This window comes from Porites lutea, chromosome 7, assembly GCF_958299795.1.
Source record: "Porites lutea chromosome 7, jaPorLute2.1, whole genome shotgun sequence".
Taxonomy (NCBI): domain Eukaryota; kingdom Metazoa; phylum Cnidaria; class Anthozoa; order Scleractinia; family Poritidae; genus Porites; species Porites lutea.
Genome location: NC_133207.1, coordinates 16,263,987 through 16,280,681, shown reverse-complemented (window position 1 = coordinate 16,280,681; position 16,695 = coordinate 16,263,987). Strand labels below are relative to the sequence as shown.

Here is a 16,695-nt window from a genome sequence, read left to right as displayed (position 1 = left end):
TTTTTAGAGCGGTTTTCATTTGAGTGTCGAAAAGTAATTGGTTTTGCACTTTCTACACGATGCGATTGGCTTAAAAGATTCGCGCCACCTTTTCATCCAATCAGAAACAAAACCAAAGCCAATTGTGACGCGCTCGCATGCATTTTCCCGCGCTTTGCGTCAGCCACATGTAATTACTTCGAGTTTTGATTGGTTCAATGTATTGTCTGTGTCCTATGTGATTGGCCAGAGTAATTACTTTGGTTTTGGTTTTACGACACTCAAACGAAAACCACTCTAAGCGCGCTGAATCCCTAGTATCTCTTCGGCAGCCTGTTTGCAGGCTGTAGTCACTGAAAACAGTAAACCCAACTCACCCCTTGTGTTTTCATTTTTTGGTTTGGTGCAAATTCCTGATTCCTGATACTGCAGTATTCCCTTCTTAACCCTTCTTAAGTCCCAATAGTGACCAACCGGTGGCAGATCCAGACATTGAGATAAGGGGGAGGCCCTGTCATCCAGACCCTGAGGTAATGGGAATACCCGGTCTCGGAAAAAAAAAAAAAAATCGGCGCTTTGGCCTCAGCTTGGTTTAAAAATAAGGGGTGAGCCCAGACCCCTCCCCTAGATATGCCACTGACCAACATCAATTTTCTCCTGACGATATCCATAGATTGTCAAAAGCAAAGTCTATGAGAATTAATAAAATGATCACAAAGAAAAAATCTTTGATATTTTGTCAAATTCTCTCAACTTATTCGTATGTATGGAGATCAGTTTGGAGAATTTTTATGTGCATGATATTGGTTAGGGAGGTAAAAAAAGCAGTAGCCCAGGAATTCAGGTAAATGTGGTATTGGAAATGATTTTATGTGCATCAAACCATTAGTTATCTAAATACAATAATCTACATATTAAAGCCACTAGTACGGGGTCCCTCCTCGCAAAGTCCCACAGGGTTTGCTGACGGTACCTGCCAAGTATAATTGAATCTCTGATATAATTCTAAAATCATTCTAGGGAAAGGCAAATAAATGATTGATTAATCTGTGGTTGAATAGGTTTTGTCACCTTACCTTAGTTCTTCCCTGTATGGAACTTTGTCACCAACATTAAGCAAGTAAGGCCCTGAAATACAATGAGGCTCCTGTATCCCTACTATGCTCTTCAGCAGCATGTTAACACGCTATATTATAGTCTATAGGAAAGCAGAGGATTGAGGCTCCTGTATCCCTACTAAGCCTTTCAGCAGCATGTTTACAGGCTATAGTCTATAGGAAAGGGGAGAAGTGAGGCTCCTGTATCCATATTATGCTCTTCGGCAGCATGTTTACAGGCTATAGTCTATTATAGGAAAGGGAGAAGTAACACTCCTGTGTCCATACTATGCTCTTTGGCAGCATATTTGCAGGCATATACTCTATAGGAAAGGGAAGGATTGAGGCTCCTGTATCGATACTATGCTCTTTGGCAGTATGTTTACAGGTTATAATCTATAGGAAAGGGGAGGAGTGAGGTTCCTGTATCCATATTATGCTCTTCGGCAGCATGTTTACAGGCTATAATCTAAAGGAAAGGGGAGAAGTGAGGCTACCGTATCCCTACTGTGCTCTTCAACAGCATGTTTACAGGCTATAGCAACTGAAAACAGTAAAACAAACACATTTCTTGTTTATTTTGTTTGCCTGGGTGTAATTTTTTGATTGCAGATAATGCTGTGAATTTCCCTCATTAACCCTTAAAGCACCAGTATCCATGTACAAATTTTCCACACTGATTTCCATACATCAGTTAGGAGAATTTGTTAAAAGATCAAAGCATTTCCCCTTAGGTAATTATTTCATTAATTCTTATCACCTTTTCTTTTGATTATTTATTGCTATTGTTAAGTGAAAATTGACTTCGGTCACTATGAAGGAAGTAGGTACAGTAACAACAGTTGTATCCCCCAAGGCATGCACTTATTCAGGAAAATGCAGTATTCGAGAAAATTTAATGATTTCATAATGTGCCCCATACCATTAGTTTAATACATGATCTACACATATCATTATTATTACTGTTAACTCGTCCAGGGTCCATACGCATAAAGCCCCACAGGGTTTGCTGAGAGCTCCTGTCCATTATTTTTAAATATTTGATATATTTTCTATTATCAGTTTAAGGAAAAGCAAATCAATGCTTGATTAATTGATCGATTGATTGATTGGTAGTTTGTGTCTTTGAGGATGGCAGTGGATGAAAGTGCTTCCTTACTTTAGCACCTGACTGCCTTGAAAATAAAATTTATGATATTTTTTAGTTTCTTGGACCTTAAATTTGACCACTCCACCTGAAACGTGGTCATTTTTAATGATCATGATCCGAGACCACATTTGCCCCACCTCCCCTGGTGGTGGTTGACAACTTCAGTGTTTATCCTTGTTGCATTGGCAGTTGTTGACTTTTCCCATGTAAACTTAATATTATGCAGTGAGTATACCTGCCAACTTTTTTTAATTTATAGGCATGACATTTTCATCCTGAGAGTGCCAAGAGTTTTTGTAGGGTCCAATAATATCCGAAAATGTCTGAAGACATTGTGGAGACATTCCAAAGAGTTCAGTACACGAACAAGGAAACAAGAAGGAGCACGACCTCGTGTCCATTGACTTTCCCCACTAAAGTGAGAGAATTTGGAAAAAAAGTCCATCATTCACATGGACTTTTCTTTTTTCTCATTGGTTCAAGATTCTTTATAATTAATATATTTTTCAAAATATGTCAGTTAACTCTGTAATGGCTCACACGTTTCTACAAGGTGGAGAAATAATGTGTGTTCCAATTATTAGCACAGGCGTGAGTAGGTGTGAGATCAAAGTTTTTGAAGGTATAGGTGAGGTAATGAGTATGCAGTGAGGATATGTTACAAGTTTAAAAGCTTAATTCACATTTGTATAAACAAAATACACCCATGTGAAGTGCTGTAAATTTTGGTCTGATGAATGATGGCTGTTCTGCTTTTTTAATAATATATGCATGCCATGTCTTTTCCAATAGTCAAAATCTTTCATCAATTCTTTTTTAATACATTTTAGGGCATTATTTGCTTATGAAAAACCCAAATAATCACATCAATATTGGTCAGAAAAGCCTAGGAAAACCAAGTTCTCCTCATAGCAAAATTATTTAAGGAGTTTAACATCACTTAAAACAAGCCCATATAATTATGTCAAAAATTAATTACAACATTGCTGCCCGTTACCTTTTCGAATTACACCATTTTAAATTAAAATCACACAAAACTGCAGGTTTTTTACACACGATAAAAAAAGGCAAAGGGAACATGCCCTAGTTTCATCCCTACATCTTGAGAAACTTGTCCTCTTTCAAATATAATGCACATTAATTTTGGCTTGTCCAGTGGGGGAATTGCAAATTTTGTAAAATCATGGACGGTAACCACAAGGATATCACTGGGATTTGACAAAAAAAGGGTATTATAAAAGGAGAAACATTACGTCTTTCAAGAACTAACTCAGAGAGAGAAAACTTTGAGCAAAGCAGATGAGACCTTGAATGAGGCTACCCTGTAGTGCTTGTTCAAACAACACGGACTGAAGTTAAGTTCACTGACAGAAACAATGCTCTTCGCAACAAAACAAAACAAACAAAAGAGAATTTACCGTTTGTCACTACCTACAATACCTACAATCCGACCACACCAAAACTCAAAAAGACTCTCGTAAACCACTGGGCCATCATTCAACAGCAACCTATTAAAGCTTAAACATATCTTTAACCAGCCACCAATTTTCTCCTACAGACAGGAAAAATATCTCAAGGACATTCTAGTCCAGGCAAAAATTCATTCAATCTTGCAACAATCACAAAATCAACAAAGCGGTTAAAATCAAACTAGAACTTGGCAATTTGCATACGTTCACCTTAACTGACTCCTAAAAATGGCAACCACGCATCCATTCGTTTATTGCAAAACCACTAGGTTAATATAACTTTCAGATCTCTTAAACCTTTCACTGATCATTCTTATTTCAATACAAACATAGAAGCTGAGGACTGGCAGACTTGACAAAAATTTAAAAATTCATACATAAATGAAATACAATGAATAACTGTAATTTTTGAGAATCATGAGGTAGATGATTTCAGGTCATCTTAAGTAGTCTATGGAGGAACTATCAGTCTCTCCTAACCTCAGTGAATCTGTCTTCAGGTGTTCTTTCATTGCAATGATTTTTGTTCAATAAAGATATTATATATTGCTTCTCCGAGCCTGACACGAATGAGTAAAATTTCATCCCCAGATATCATAAAAACGCCCCCTCCACCAAGTGAATCCCAGTTATATGAGGTGGATATCAGGGGGATTTTTCGTTGAGAAGCATTTGACCCAGGGGACTTTGTCTTTGTCCCCCACTCCTGGGGGAAATCCTCAACTTTGCTCCACCCATTTTACAATCCCCCTGGTTGGGCCGGGGGTTTACCCCCAGGGCAAGCCGATGACACGTGCATAACATCAGAAAAGTGGATCTTAATATGCTATTAGGAGACAATAATTGCTCACATTTGTAAATATTGTTCTCGCAAAATTCTTATTTGCACAAACTGTATATAGTTTTTCTTAATTTCTTATTTCTTAACATTGTGGTTTTTCATCTTTAATCAATTTATTTATATATTTATTCTTTTTATCATTATCATCATCATCATCATCATCATCATCAACATTCCAGTACCCTCCCATGAGCATTCCTCCGAACATCTCTGATGATAGCATCTAAAGAAATACATTCATTTGCTATTACCGCGCGTAAGTTTTGTCCATGGGTGCATGTGTTAGAGTTACTTTTCTTATATCCCAGCTATCACTGACAGCACTGAGCTGACCATACCGATTTTCCCGCGTGTTTCTGTCAACTTTTAATCGTCAACATAATATCCCTTAAGGCTAGTTTAAGGAAAGAAAATAAACTTACCTCGCTGCTCATTTTAAAGAAAGACGTATTTACACCCTGGACACACAATATCTGTAGTTACGTTGTCGTTATCCAACCATACAATCACGGAAACCGCAAGTTACAAGGGCCGCCATTTTTTAAAACCGACTCTGCCAGACGTTCATAACCCTCCCGCCGTCCTTTGCGCCGAAGACGCTCGGTATAAAATATATGGAGGACTCTGGACTGCGGACTGCGGACTGCGGACTGTGGACTGAGGGGCCGGACTGCGGACTGCGGACTGCGGACTGCGGACTGAGGGGCTAAGAAACGCACTAGGTATAAAACGTGAACTTCTGAGTGTTTTTTAAACAGCTCTAGAAAAGTAAAAATGAGATAAAAACTTTGTGGATTACCGGTAGCATGAAACGGGACGTCTAATCTTGTTTTTCCCTTATCTACAAATAATTAGCCCAGTTTTGTTAAAACTTTATCCGTAGTCCGGATTTTATTCCTAGTCCGTCTTTTGTACCCAGTCTGAGTTTTTTATAATCAGTCCGCAGTCCGTAGACCGCAATCCACAGTCCATTCTTGATTTTACCCGTTTCCTGACTCCGCTCGTCCGAGTACGGTGATCATATGCTAGTGTTATGCTTTTGCAGTACTCAGCATGTTAAAGGCACGAGACTACAAGGACTCAGCTTTTCGACGCTTCAGCTTTTCGATTTACTTGAAACTAGGACCGTAAACGACCTTTGAGTTTGGTGTTTATGTTTGTTTGTCGCGATTGATCATTCAGCAAGCCTAGCAAATTCTACGTTCACCAAACGGAGCCACGAGTCGAAACAAAAGGTGAGTTTGCCATACAGCCATGCATAACATTTTCTTCAATAAGGGGCACCCAACGAGAATATAGTTCAAACCACTTAAACATAGCATTGTTAAACGTATTTAAACGGTAGATATAGGCATATTTTTATCCCCTAAAAATTTTTCGTCTGTTCGGACTCTAGTGATCCGAAAATTATAGGGATCAAAACTTACCTTTTCGAAAATTTCAGCCAGTACAAAGGCTCCCGAAAATTCTAGGTAACCTTTTTAGGGTAAAAATCCGTTATAAATGGGCAATTATACCATTTGTTAGATGTTCGAAAATCCTAGGAGAGGCAGGCAAGCGAGAAATTTTACAAAAAAATGTTCCGAAGGCAGGATCTCAAATCTTCTTCCGAACAGATATTCTCCGAAAATTGACGTTGGGTGCCCCTGTTCAATGCTAGTCCCCGTTACACAGTCCCTTTTGTTTAAATCTAGTTGAACTTTCCATCAAAACTCACTCTCAGTATTAATATTACGCCGGTATATGCCTGATACTTCAGTTACAGAGTCTGATTGTAGTGGGACTGGCTCTCAAAATAATACATGATCTATGAGACTCTACCGATCCGCTCACCAATGGAAGGAATAGCAAATTTGCTAGTGGCGTATATTTGATTCTCGTGTGTTGTCGACGTGTCTTTCATTTGGTTGAGCAAGATAATTGATTCAGTAGGTGAGTTCACCCGGCGTTGGCGTTTTTGATAAGCTCGTTCGCATGATCGTTAAACGAATGACCCTCAATATAACTTTGCATACCGGCACTATTACCAAGAGAGCAGAACCTCTCAAATATTAGTCTAATACATTGTTTCCTGCTGTTAGTGTATGGCTTTCGCAAAAATAATGAATTACTTTCATATTTGTGTCCCACTAAGCCTAATAAGCCCACTCCGGACGTCAAAAGACCCTCTTCACCCATCTCCTCCCCCCTAGATGCCTTTTGCTTTCCTTTGTTTTACTTTTGTTTCTTAAGTTTGCTTATGGTTGAATGAGTTAATTGTTGCATATCGATATTTTAGATTTTTATGGTGGAAGTGTATATATTTTTATTGTTTTGCTTATTGTAAATAGGTTTTAATTTGTATCTTGTAATGCGCATATGATCATTTTTATGAATACCTGTACAATATAAGTGATTAAATTATTATTATAATTATTATCCTCATTGCCCAGTTTCAAACCGAGGAGGGCTGGGTATGAGTGGGATAAACAACACGAGACCCACATAGTCGGGAAGAGCCCATTACAATTAGGAAGAAATAGGAAAAAATCTCAAGGCCGGTGTTGATCAGGCCAATATTAAACAAAAGATAGCTATTTTTAAATAGTTTTTAAAAAAACTTGAAAATTTATAAGAGATGTATGGATTGCCGGACACACCGTCTGGGCATCTATATACTCCTTAGTAAATTTTGGAGTTTTTGAATGGCTGTATCATTAAATGGTCTTAAATATAGGCCCAGTAAACACCAAACCTTGAGAATATTGCTTACCTCAATGCAATGTGCTCTTTCTGACCATATGGGCCTTGTGTTGTTTATCCCATAATAAAGGGACTTGCACCTAGTCCCTTTCGGGTTGAAACTAGGCAATACCTTTGTCCTTGATTTATGAAGCTACAAAGTGTTAAATAAATGGTTAGTAATGGCTATTTACTATGTCATTCAGTATAGCTGTTACCTTGTGATAAGCAAGTCATGGAAAAGGACATTTCTGTTGAGAATCCCAGAGAGAACAATGAAAGCGAGCCATTCTTAAAAGATGCTTCAGTTCAGAATCCGAGTGTGAAAATTAAAAGCAAGCCAGTTGCAGGAGACTTTTCATCAGAAAATCCAATAGAGAAAGCAGGATTCTTTTCACTGTTAACTTTCTCCTGGATGAGCAGAATTCTTAAGTATGGCAGTAAGCATCCTTTGGAAGAGAAACACCTTTTCCCGTTGGAAACACATTTTCAGGCAGAAGGACTTGCGGATGCCCTAGAAAGAGAGTGGTTATCAGAAATGCGGTCGTCCGAACAGAACAGAAAAAAACCTCGTCTTTGGAGAGCCATGTTCAAGATGTTTCCATTCAGGGAGTACATGGTTGTGGCGATACTGAGAATATTTTACTCATTTTCAATGAACCTTCTTCCTTTGGCTCTTTGGTTCTTCTTGAAAAACATTTCTACAAGCGCCGGAACGACAAATTACTCTTCCACTCTGCCATTCATGTTCAGCATAACCGTGATCTCGTTGGCACGGTCTTTATTCATCACCCACGGAGCATTCAAGGTTGAAATGATGGGTTATAGATTAAAAGTTGCAGTGATTGGGCTGATTTATAAAAAGGTATTGTAACGACTTAAATATGCCGACAAGAAAATATTGCATCGAACACCTCTCTTATGAATAGGTCTCCTCTATGTTCTGACGGAATTATGTATGCGTTATTGATCAAGCTCCGCCGGGTACAACCTAAGTTCTTTTTTTGCGTTTTTATAGACGAAGTCGATGTCAAAAAGAAACGCAAAAAAAGAACATGTCCAATTCCCAGCCATCTTTAGCGAACGAGCTTAGTTAAGGAGGGTTTATTTTTTTATTTATTTCATTTGTTTGTTTATTTATTTTTCCTTGCGATACCAAAGCGGAAAATCGTGAGAGGGCATTATTAGAATAATACTGACATTCAATTGAGTGTTTTCACTCACGTGGCCAGTACTATATATGCAAATTTATTGAATTCAAGAAAGCGTTAAAGTAAGAAAAGATTTGAACTACCACGGAACTGGTTTGGGACACCAAGACCGCCAAGATGGGCACAGTGTTACTGTTTTGCGGATACCAACATGAAGGACGTGACGTCATGTGAAAAGGGTCTCTATGTGACTCGGACTATTTCTGGTGTGGCTGCAACTTTCTAATACAACTGGTATCGTGCAAAAAAGACTGTGTGGTTTGTTGGTGTTGAAGTAAAACATGAGACGAGGTTGAAGAATTTATGTTAAACGCAGTAAACATGGTAGTTTGGCACGTCACGTCACTAGTCAGTTACGCCATTCTTAGTGGTGGACCCCCCCCCCCCCCCCTCCCTTAAGAAAAATTTTGGATCCGCCCCTGTGAGTGTATGCCGCGGTGTCTTTTCCTGCAGTTTTGTGCCCGGAGGATCTCCCCCAAAGAAATAATTGGGTGCTTGGTGTGACTTGTAAGGAGCTGAATTTGTGAACTGGTAACTTTTAGATTGACCAAATTCAATTGACCGCCGTTGCAGATGTCCCGATACCTTTTAGGGGTCTTCTAGGTATCGAGCCAAAAAGCCGGACGGGAACTATTTGTTACTCAACTGATTCCAACTTTTTCATTTGGGTCAAAATGAATTCGCTAAATCCACATTCTTTTCATGGGATTCCAAAAAGCGATGAGCACCCCTGTCATTTTTGAAGGCAAATACCCCAGGATTTTATGTGGTATGGTGTGTATGGCTCGGAGAGTTTTGTCCTAGCAAGATTACATGATACAAATAAAATGACCCTCTACCAAGGGATTTTTAGAATCAATTTACATGGTATAAGAATAGATAACAGCGTATCACGGACAATTTAAATAAATGCTGGTTGTTGTCTTCGTTGTTATGTGATCACTCTAAGCGGTTATAGAAATTTAAGCTTTAAAGGGATTCTAAACCTTTCTTTTGCGATAACCTAAGACGACGCTCTATAAATTTAGCTTTTAGGGAATTCTCGTTTATCTTTTCAGAGTATCCCGTCACACAAAAGGGGTCAGTTTGCGTTCTGTGGTATATTAACGAATCGACATAAAAAATTCTCCGATATATGCATAATTAACCCATCAACATTACTATTTTGGATTTACCCTAACTCCACGTGTAATAGGTAAAGTAAGGAATTAAAGTTTATTCTCTCTCTTTTTCAGATTCTGAAGCTTAAAAGGTGTACCTTAGAAAATGAGATTTCCGAAAACGTCATCACTCTCGCTTCCAACGATGCCCAGGCAATTGGGGACTTGGGCTATCACGCCCAGGGCGCCCTATTTGTTGCTTTGGACATTGTCGTCGCTTTGTTGCTTCTATGGTATTTAGTCTCCTGGCAAGCTTTAATAGGAGTTGTTTTTCTGGTCTTTGTTTCTGTCTATAATTCACTTGCAGCTAAAAAGTCCGGAAAAATTCGCAAGAAAGTTGCAGCACAGACGGATAAAAGGTTGGAGATGATTAAAGAGATTGTTTCTGGAATCCGGGTGGTGAAAATGTACGCCTGGGAATGGAACTTCAGGGATCTGGTGGCACAAATAAGACGGTTTGTACACATACCTTTCCTGTGCTGTTTCTTTCTCTCATTTTGAGTCTTGCATAAGCGTAATATCGTAAGCGGCAATATATGTCCCGCTCTATCCCTTATAAACTAACAACGGTGATGGATCATCCACCGAAAAGGTCACCAGTTAAGGAGTCATCACTAGCTGAGCAATAGTTTACATTCCACGTCCTTGACTTTTCCTTATAATTTTAAATAATTATTACCATGAAGTTACGTCGCATTGCTCCCTGTCTCTGGGAACGTGGATGGCCATATTGGTAGGCCTGTATGTTTTCGGTTTTATTTTGAATATGGAAATATTTTTTGCAGGAAAGAAATTTCTCTCATTCGGATCCGAGGATTCTTCCTCTCAAGTGTCTATGCCTTGTTCTTTACCGGCCATGCTGTTACCGGTTTCATCTCAGTCGTGGTACTGCTTCTGACTGGACACTTCTTGACATCTTCCAAAGTGTTCACGTTGCTTTCTGTCTTAGCAAACATTAAATTCTTCGTAACCGTCTGTCTTGGAGAATGTTTACACCGTCTCGCAGACGCGAGAACTGCTTGGAATAGAATGCAGCCGTTACTTGAAGAGAAAACACTTTTAGGAAGCGATCACAAATCACAGTGCAAAAGGGGAGAGGACTTTAAGCCTGGGCAAATTGCCGTCAAAAGTAAAAGAAAACTTGAGGATACATCAGAAATTGCTCAGCCACAAGTTGTTCTTGAAAACGTTTCCAGCGTGTGGAACGATTCGTCAGATCGTTCAGCATTACAAAACGTTTCACTGCACGCTACCAGTGGGCAACTTGTTGGAATAACTGGACCAGTTGGGAGTGGCAAAACGTCTTTATTGATGACCATTTTAGATGAACTTCTAATATCATCTGGTCAAAGCTCTTGTATTGGCAAAATGGCTTACGTCTCCCAGACACCTTGGGTGTATTCTGGTACCGTGAGAGAGAATATAGTCTTTGGTATGCCGTTCGTCGAAGAAAAGTACTTCAAAATTGTGGAAGTCTGTGAACTGGGCAAAGATCTATCAAGCTTCCCGAAAGGTGATCTAACTGAGATTGGACAACGCGGTATAATCTTAAGTGGTGGTCAGCGTGCACGAGTGAGTCTAGCACGTGCTCTTTACTCAGACGCGGACATTTATTTGTTGGATGATCCACTCAGTGCAGTGGATGCTAAAGTCGGCAAACATCTGTTTGATAGATGCATCAAAGAGTTCTTAGCTGGACGAGTTCGTATTCTGGTCACTCATCAGCTGCAGTTTCTCCAACATGCAGAACACGTTGTTATCCTTCAAAATGGTTCCGTTCAGTACCAAGGTAGCTACTCTCAAATAGATCAGAAGAAGCTGGGTTATGATTTTATTGTATCTCAAGGAAAACAAGAAGAAGGTGAAAATAGTACAATTACAGGTCTCGGTGAAGACAAAAGGGTCAGGAAAGCAAGTTCTGTTGATGAATTTCAGGAAAGAGTAGATCTGGCAGAGGAGGAAGAAGACAGAATGGTGGGAACTGTCAAGTGGCAGTTGTATTGGAAGTACTTTAGGGCTGCCCTTCCAGTTACTTTGATTGTGGCCCTTGCTGTGTTTTTCGCTATTGTACAAGGTTAGTAAATCGAAATCAACGTTCAGCTGTCAGAGTTAAAAAAAAAGGCAGCCAATGCCGTTCTTTGATACTTTTCTCAGACCTTCTTTTAGGTGGAAACCTCTTTACGATGCACACTCAGTGAAGGTTCTGACGGTATCCAGGCTTATGTGGCCAGAAGTTGCGTGACTGCAACTTTCAGGAAGCTTTTTTTCTTTGGAGTAACTTTTTTACCGCGGGACCGCTTTTGGAGCTTTCTGCTTTTTTGGAAATTTTACGGATGTATTATAAATGTTTTAAAAGCTTTCAAATGGTTACAAGAGACTAATCTGACTATAATTTTTGTGATCAACAATCACACAACTGCAACGTTTCAAATTGGCAGAGGTAGGCGATAATTCATCATCCATCTGTGAATGATCGGTGAGAGAACCTCTTTTCTGACGTTAATAGACCTGTTCATGTTTGCACAGTATCATAAAGGTATTTTGTTAGTGCTTTTTGATCTCCCACATAGAAAAAAAAAAAACTAAAATAAAGGCATGTTTTTGCCTTGTTTTCTATCACACAAACGGTTAACTTTGGACCAACTTTTTAACAAATCATATGTTGAAAAATACGTTCGAGCATCTTTAGGCAGTTTTGGGGAGCAACTTTTTAAAGAAATTTGGAGAAATTTGTTGCTTTCCCTAGTGGTGTCCATCGTAGCCATGAGTTAATTGTACTTAGTATTCGCTCACTTCCATTCAGGGATATTCCCTGGGAGGAAAATTTAATCATGTTTAGTTTCTGTCGAGATAAGTTAATTTGACTGAAGGCTGGTATTTGAGATAAGTTGACAGAGATTTTCCTTTCAGTTGCGTGGATCGCGCCCTATTGGTGGCTTTCATTAATGACGGAGATGTCTTATCAAGAACAGAAGAACTACGTCACACTTGTGATATATGGATCCATTGTCATCGTTTCTTTGTTTCTTACACTTGCATCCTCTTTTTGCTTTTATTTTGCCACTTTAAAAGCGTCAGAAAATCTCCACGAGCGGATGACCAAAGCAGTTATCCAGGCACCTGTCCTGTTCTTCGACACAAATCCAGTTGGTCGCATCTTAAATCGTTTCTCTAAAGACATCGGTAATATGGATGACTCTCTTCCATCTCAGTTTCTTTTCGCAGTCCAGCTGTGTCTATATTTCTTAAGCGCCACAATTCTTTCAGCAGTCGTTAATGTGTGGTTGTTAATTACTTGTGCCCCATTGACGCTCTTGTTCATGTATCTTGCAAAATATTACTTGAATTCCTCTCGGGAAATCAGGAGGCTAGAATCAATATCATGCAGTCCAGTTTACTCCCTTATTGCTGATATCGTGGCAGGAATGGAGGTGATTCGCTCATCAGGGATGGAAAGTGATTTTCTTCAACAATTTTACAAGTTAGTTGAAACTTCGAAAATTCATTCGTCTGTGTTTCTTTCTGTCTGCCCGTTTTAAGTTTTGTGTGAAAGATTTTAAAAATGTTCAAAAGGGAAATTTTCTTGCAAACATTAACCCTTGCTTCACCTTTTTTCCGCGTCGTTCTCTGGTTTGTCAGATCTCGAACGTTTAGTTGTTGTTTATTAAATGACTTTTGCATGAGTTCGGGACTCTCTGTTTATGTAGTACGAAAAGATATGCTTATCAAGCCTCATACATTTATATAGCTACAGTTGCATCTTTTTTATATATATAGCGCAATTAATTCAGTGAGTCACTCGCCACCTGGTAACTCAGTTGGTGGAGCACCAGACTGAGGGTTGGCTGGATCAACACTTAGGATCGTAAGACATACTGAAGAGAATCGAACGTGCTGTATTTGGTCTGAGACAATGCTAGTTGTTAGAGTTTTTGGTCTTCCCTGCAAATTGAGCACGAAAAAACCGTTACCCTGCGAATACAGCCGTTTCTCATCGCTTCTTGCCGCAAGGACGCTTTGCGAGTGGCAGGGAGCCCTGAGACGCGGCTGGATTCAAGGGCGTAAAAACCGAAGGTCCCATTTTAAAGCGTTCTCATCAGGACATTAACGAACCACTAGGGACGTAACGAAAACCTTGTACACCAGGGCCCATTAATAACTCACTATTCCATTGATCGTAAGCTGTAAGGCAGCCATTTGATTGCTCAAATAATCTGGTCAAGTCACAAGCTGAGGGGACTGAAAGAGATGTGAATGATTCTTTAACAAATCAGTGCAGATCTTATTACTACGATGTTTTGCAGGTACCAGGACAAAAACACATCGGCCATGATAATGAGGAACGCAGCAACACAATGGCTAGCATTACGAGGAGACCTACTTAGTATCTTTTTAGTAACTTCCGTATCAGCTGGAGCTTTACTTGCAACACAAAGCCTAGGTAGGTATTTTATTGATATGTAAGAAGTTTCCCCATAAGGATTTAAACCTATGACCTGGTTACAAGCCTAGATGCCCTACCACTTTACCTACAGGACACTGGTGGAAGCTAAGGCAGTGCTGCTCATGAAAGTGTTTAACCTCTCGAGAACATAAAATGTGTCCTAGTAATCAGGTGGCAATACCCTCTGACAGCTTTGCGGCGGCGCGTGTGATGATCGCGGTCTTTGTAATGACTTAGTTTGGAAGCAGGCATGTGCAATTTTTGTTGCGAAAGAACTGATGTATAAAGGTTATAAACTTTACCCTTTCAGCATTAGCAGGCATGTCCCTGACGTATGCATTGGATACTTTGGAAGCCTCGCAATATGGCATCAGTGTCGCATCAGAGACAGAAAATCACATGACCTCAGTGGAAAGAGTGTTCACCTACACCGAAATCGATCCAGAGCCTGGGTATCGTACAGACACCCAGCCTCCAAAAGAATGGCCAAAATCAGGCTCCTTGACATTAGGTGACTTGTCATTAGCATATTTAGAAGGAGCTCCGAGAATTCTGGTCAACATAAACGTTAGCATCGCTGCTAAGGAGAAAGTTGGTGTAGTAGGGCGCACGGGTGCTGGAAAATCGTCTTTGCTAGCAGCTTTATTTCGTATGCCAGAGCCTGAAGGAAGTGTGAGTATAGCTTCTTTTGTTTTATTAACGTCTCTAGGAATGGCAGGGACCTCACAACAGAGATGTCCAAATAACCTTAGAGAAGAAAGGCCACGAAACCAGCATCTACGTCACCTACTCTTTTCGAACAGAATCCTCGGTTCTTCAACGCCTTCTCCTTCCAACTGATAAGAAAGGATAAAGAATACGAGGCTAAAGTCTCAAGGGTCATCTGAACTTAGTCAAGGTCCCAATCACCACCAGTTTAGTTTTGGCAGTTTTTTAATTTATGGTTGGTGGTGTGGCCGTGGTTTGGGCGGAGATGATCATTCTTTCTCAATTTACCCTCCAGCAAGGTTCTCTTGAGGAGCTAGTCGCCTGTCCCCACCCTTGTGGCCTGTCCACAGACTTGTTTCTGCGTCCGTAGTGGAGTGAGAGAGAGGTTTTTACAGTGAAACCTATGTTAGGTCAGCCTCAAACTCTCTGGGACTTTAACCCTTTCAATGGCAGATTGACTGATAGAATTTTGATAAGGTGGTTCTTACTATTGTGTCCGTGGACAAATCCCTGTGGTGTGACCATTCAAATTAAACATATCTGGCAGTACTTTCGTATGGTGCTATTGGTTTTTTAGCAGATTTTTACCACTTTCGGGATTTAAAGGGTGAAAGGGAAAGACTCACTGATCGCGATTTAAGAAAGGCTTTTGAGTAGAAGCCTTATGGACACCCTCAGTTCTAACTCACGTAAATGTTTCTATCAATACAGGTAATCATAGATGGTGTGAACATCAGAGATCTCAATCTACAGGCGGCTCGAAAGTCTATGGCCGTAATAACGCAGGATCCTGTCCTCTTCAGCGGAAGCCTCAGAAGAAACCTAGATCCGTTCTCTTTGTACAAGGATCACGATCTCTGGAGTGCTTTGGAAGAAGTTCAGTTAGATACTCTGGTTCAGAAATTACCTGAGCAGCTAGGTTACAAGTTGAGGGAGTCAGGGAGCAACTTCAGTGTGGGTGAGCGCCAACTGGTCTGTTTAGCACGTGCACTGTTGCAGAAAAGTAAGATTATAATACTGGACGAGGCCACTGCCAATGTGGATTACAAAACAGACCGTCTGATTCAAGAAGTTATACGTAACAGACTTAAAGACTCTACCGTAATAACCATAGCCCATCGCTTGAACACCATCATGGACTATGATAAAGTATTGGTTATGGATCAGGGACGGATGGTGGAGTATGACAAACCCGAAACTTTGCTTCAGAACAGCGATGGATATTTTTCCCGCCTCGTAGAAACTCACAACATAGCCACGGCTGAATAACATTTTACCTTCGAACAGGCGGTAAACAAACAGCCAGGGCGAGAAAATCAAGCCCTTTATTGTCATCTCAAATCTCTCTTAATTGCTTGAAGGTCGTTTGTGGCTTTAGCATTGCACCAGGATAAGCGTATAGACAATGAAACCACTTTAAAGGTCATGACCAACTATAAATAGGCGGGGGCTCAAGAGTTAACAATGTAGTGAAACTATTATCTATTTGCGGCTCAACTCACCAGAGCAGCCGTCATCTAAGGCGCGACTTTGCACCTTACTCTATTCAAATTACCAGAAGAGTCTACGGATGAAAATTTAATTTGAAGCTAGTCAGACACGGCTGGATCTACCATCTACTGCTTCTTTTTCTTCGCTCCTTGTTCTCTTGAAGTGAAGAAGGGTAAAAATGCGGCCCTAAGGCTCCCATACGGTCCGAAAATCGCACACGAACTTTTATGGACTGCTATTAGCATTTTCACTGGTCTTTTAGTCATGCAATAAGTCTCCACATAAATTCTAATGTTTTGTCACCAACTGGGCAGTTAAAGAGCCTGGTCTTCATGTCGTCTTGGTTGAATTTGAAAAAGTTAGACTAACTTTAGAGCTGAGTCATTTTGTTGCTGAAAATTTCGTGAGAACCAATACTCGCTGT

General features: G+C 40.1%; 1 protein-coding gene across 3 annotated transcripts; it reads left to right on the top strand.

The window, feature by feature from the left end:
- The first annotated feature begins 5,633 nt into the window (after positions 1-5,633).
- On the top strand, positions 5,634-16,676 carry LOC140942575 (ATP-binding cassette sub-family C member 4-like). Of its 3 annotated transcripts, XM_073391495.1 has the most exons (9): positions 5,634-5,771; positions 7,464-7,509; positions 7,730-8,122; positions 9,704-10,083; positions 10,414-11,702; positions 12,539-13,109; positions 13,933-14,069; positions 14,383-14,744; positions 15,492-16,676. In XM_073391495.1, exons 3-9 carry the CDS (start codon positions 7,796-7,798, stop codon positions 16,047-16,049), a joined length of 3,624 nt encoding a protein of 1,207 aa, XP_073247596.1. In that variant the 5' UTR covers positions 5,634-5,771; positions 7,464-7,509; positions 7,730-7,795; the 3' UTR covers positions 16,050-16,676. The 3 variants fall into 3 exon arrangements, with proteins under 3 accessions (XP_073247596.1, XP_073247595.1, XP_073247594.1); XM_073391494.1 differs by having other exon boundaries at positions 7,469-8,122; XM_073391493.1 differs by having other exon boundaries at positions 7,464-8,122.
- The last annotated feature ends 19 nt before the right edge of the window (positions 16,677-16,695 follow it).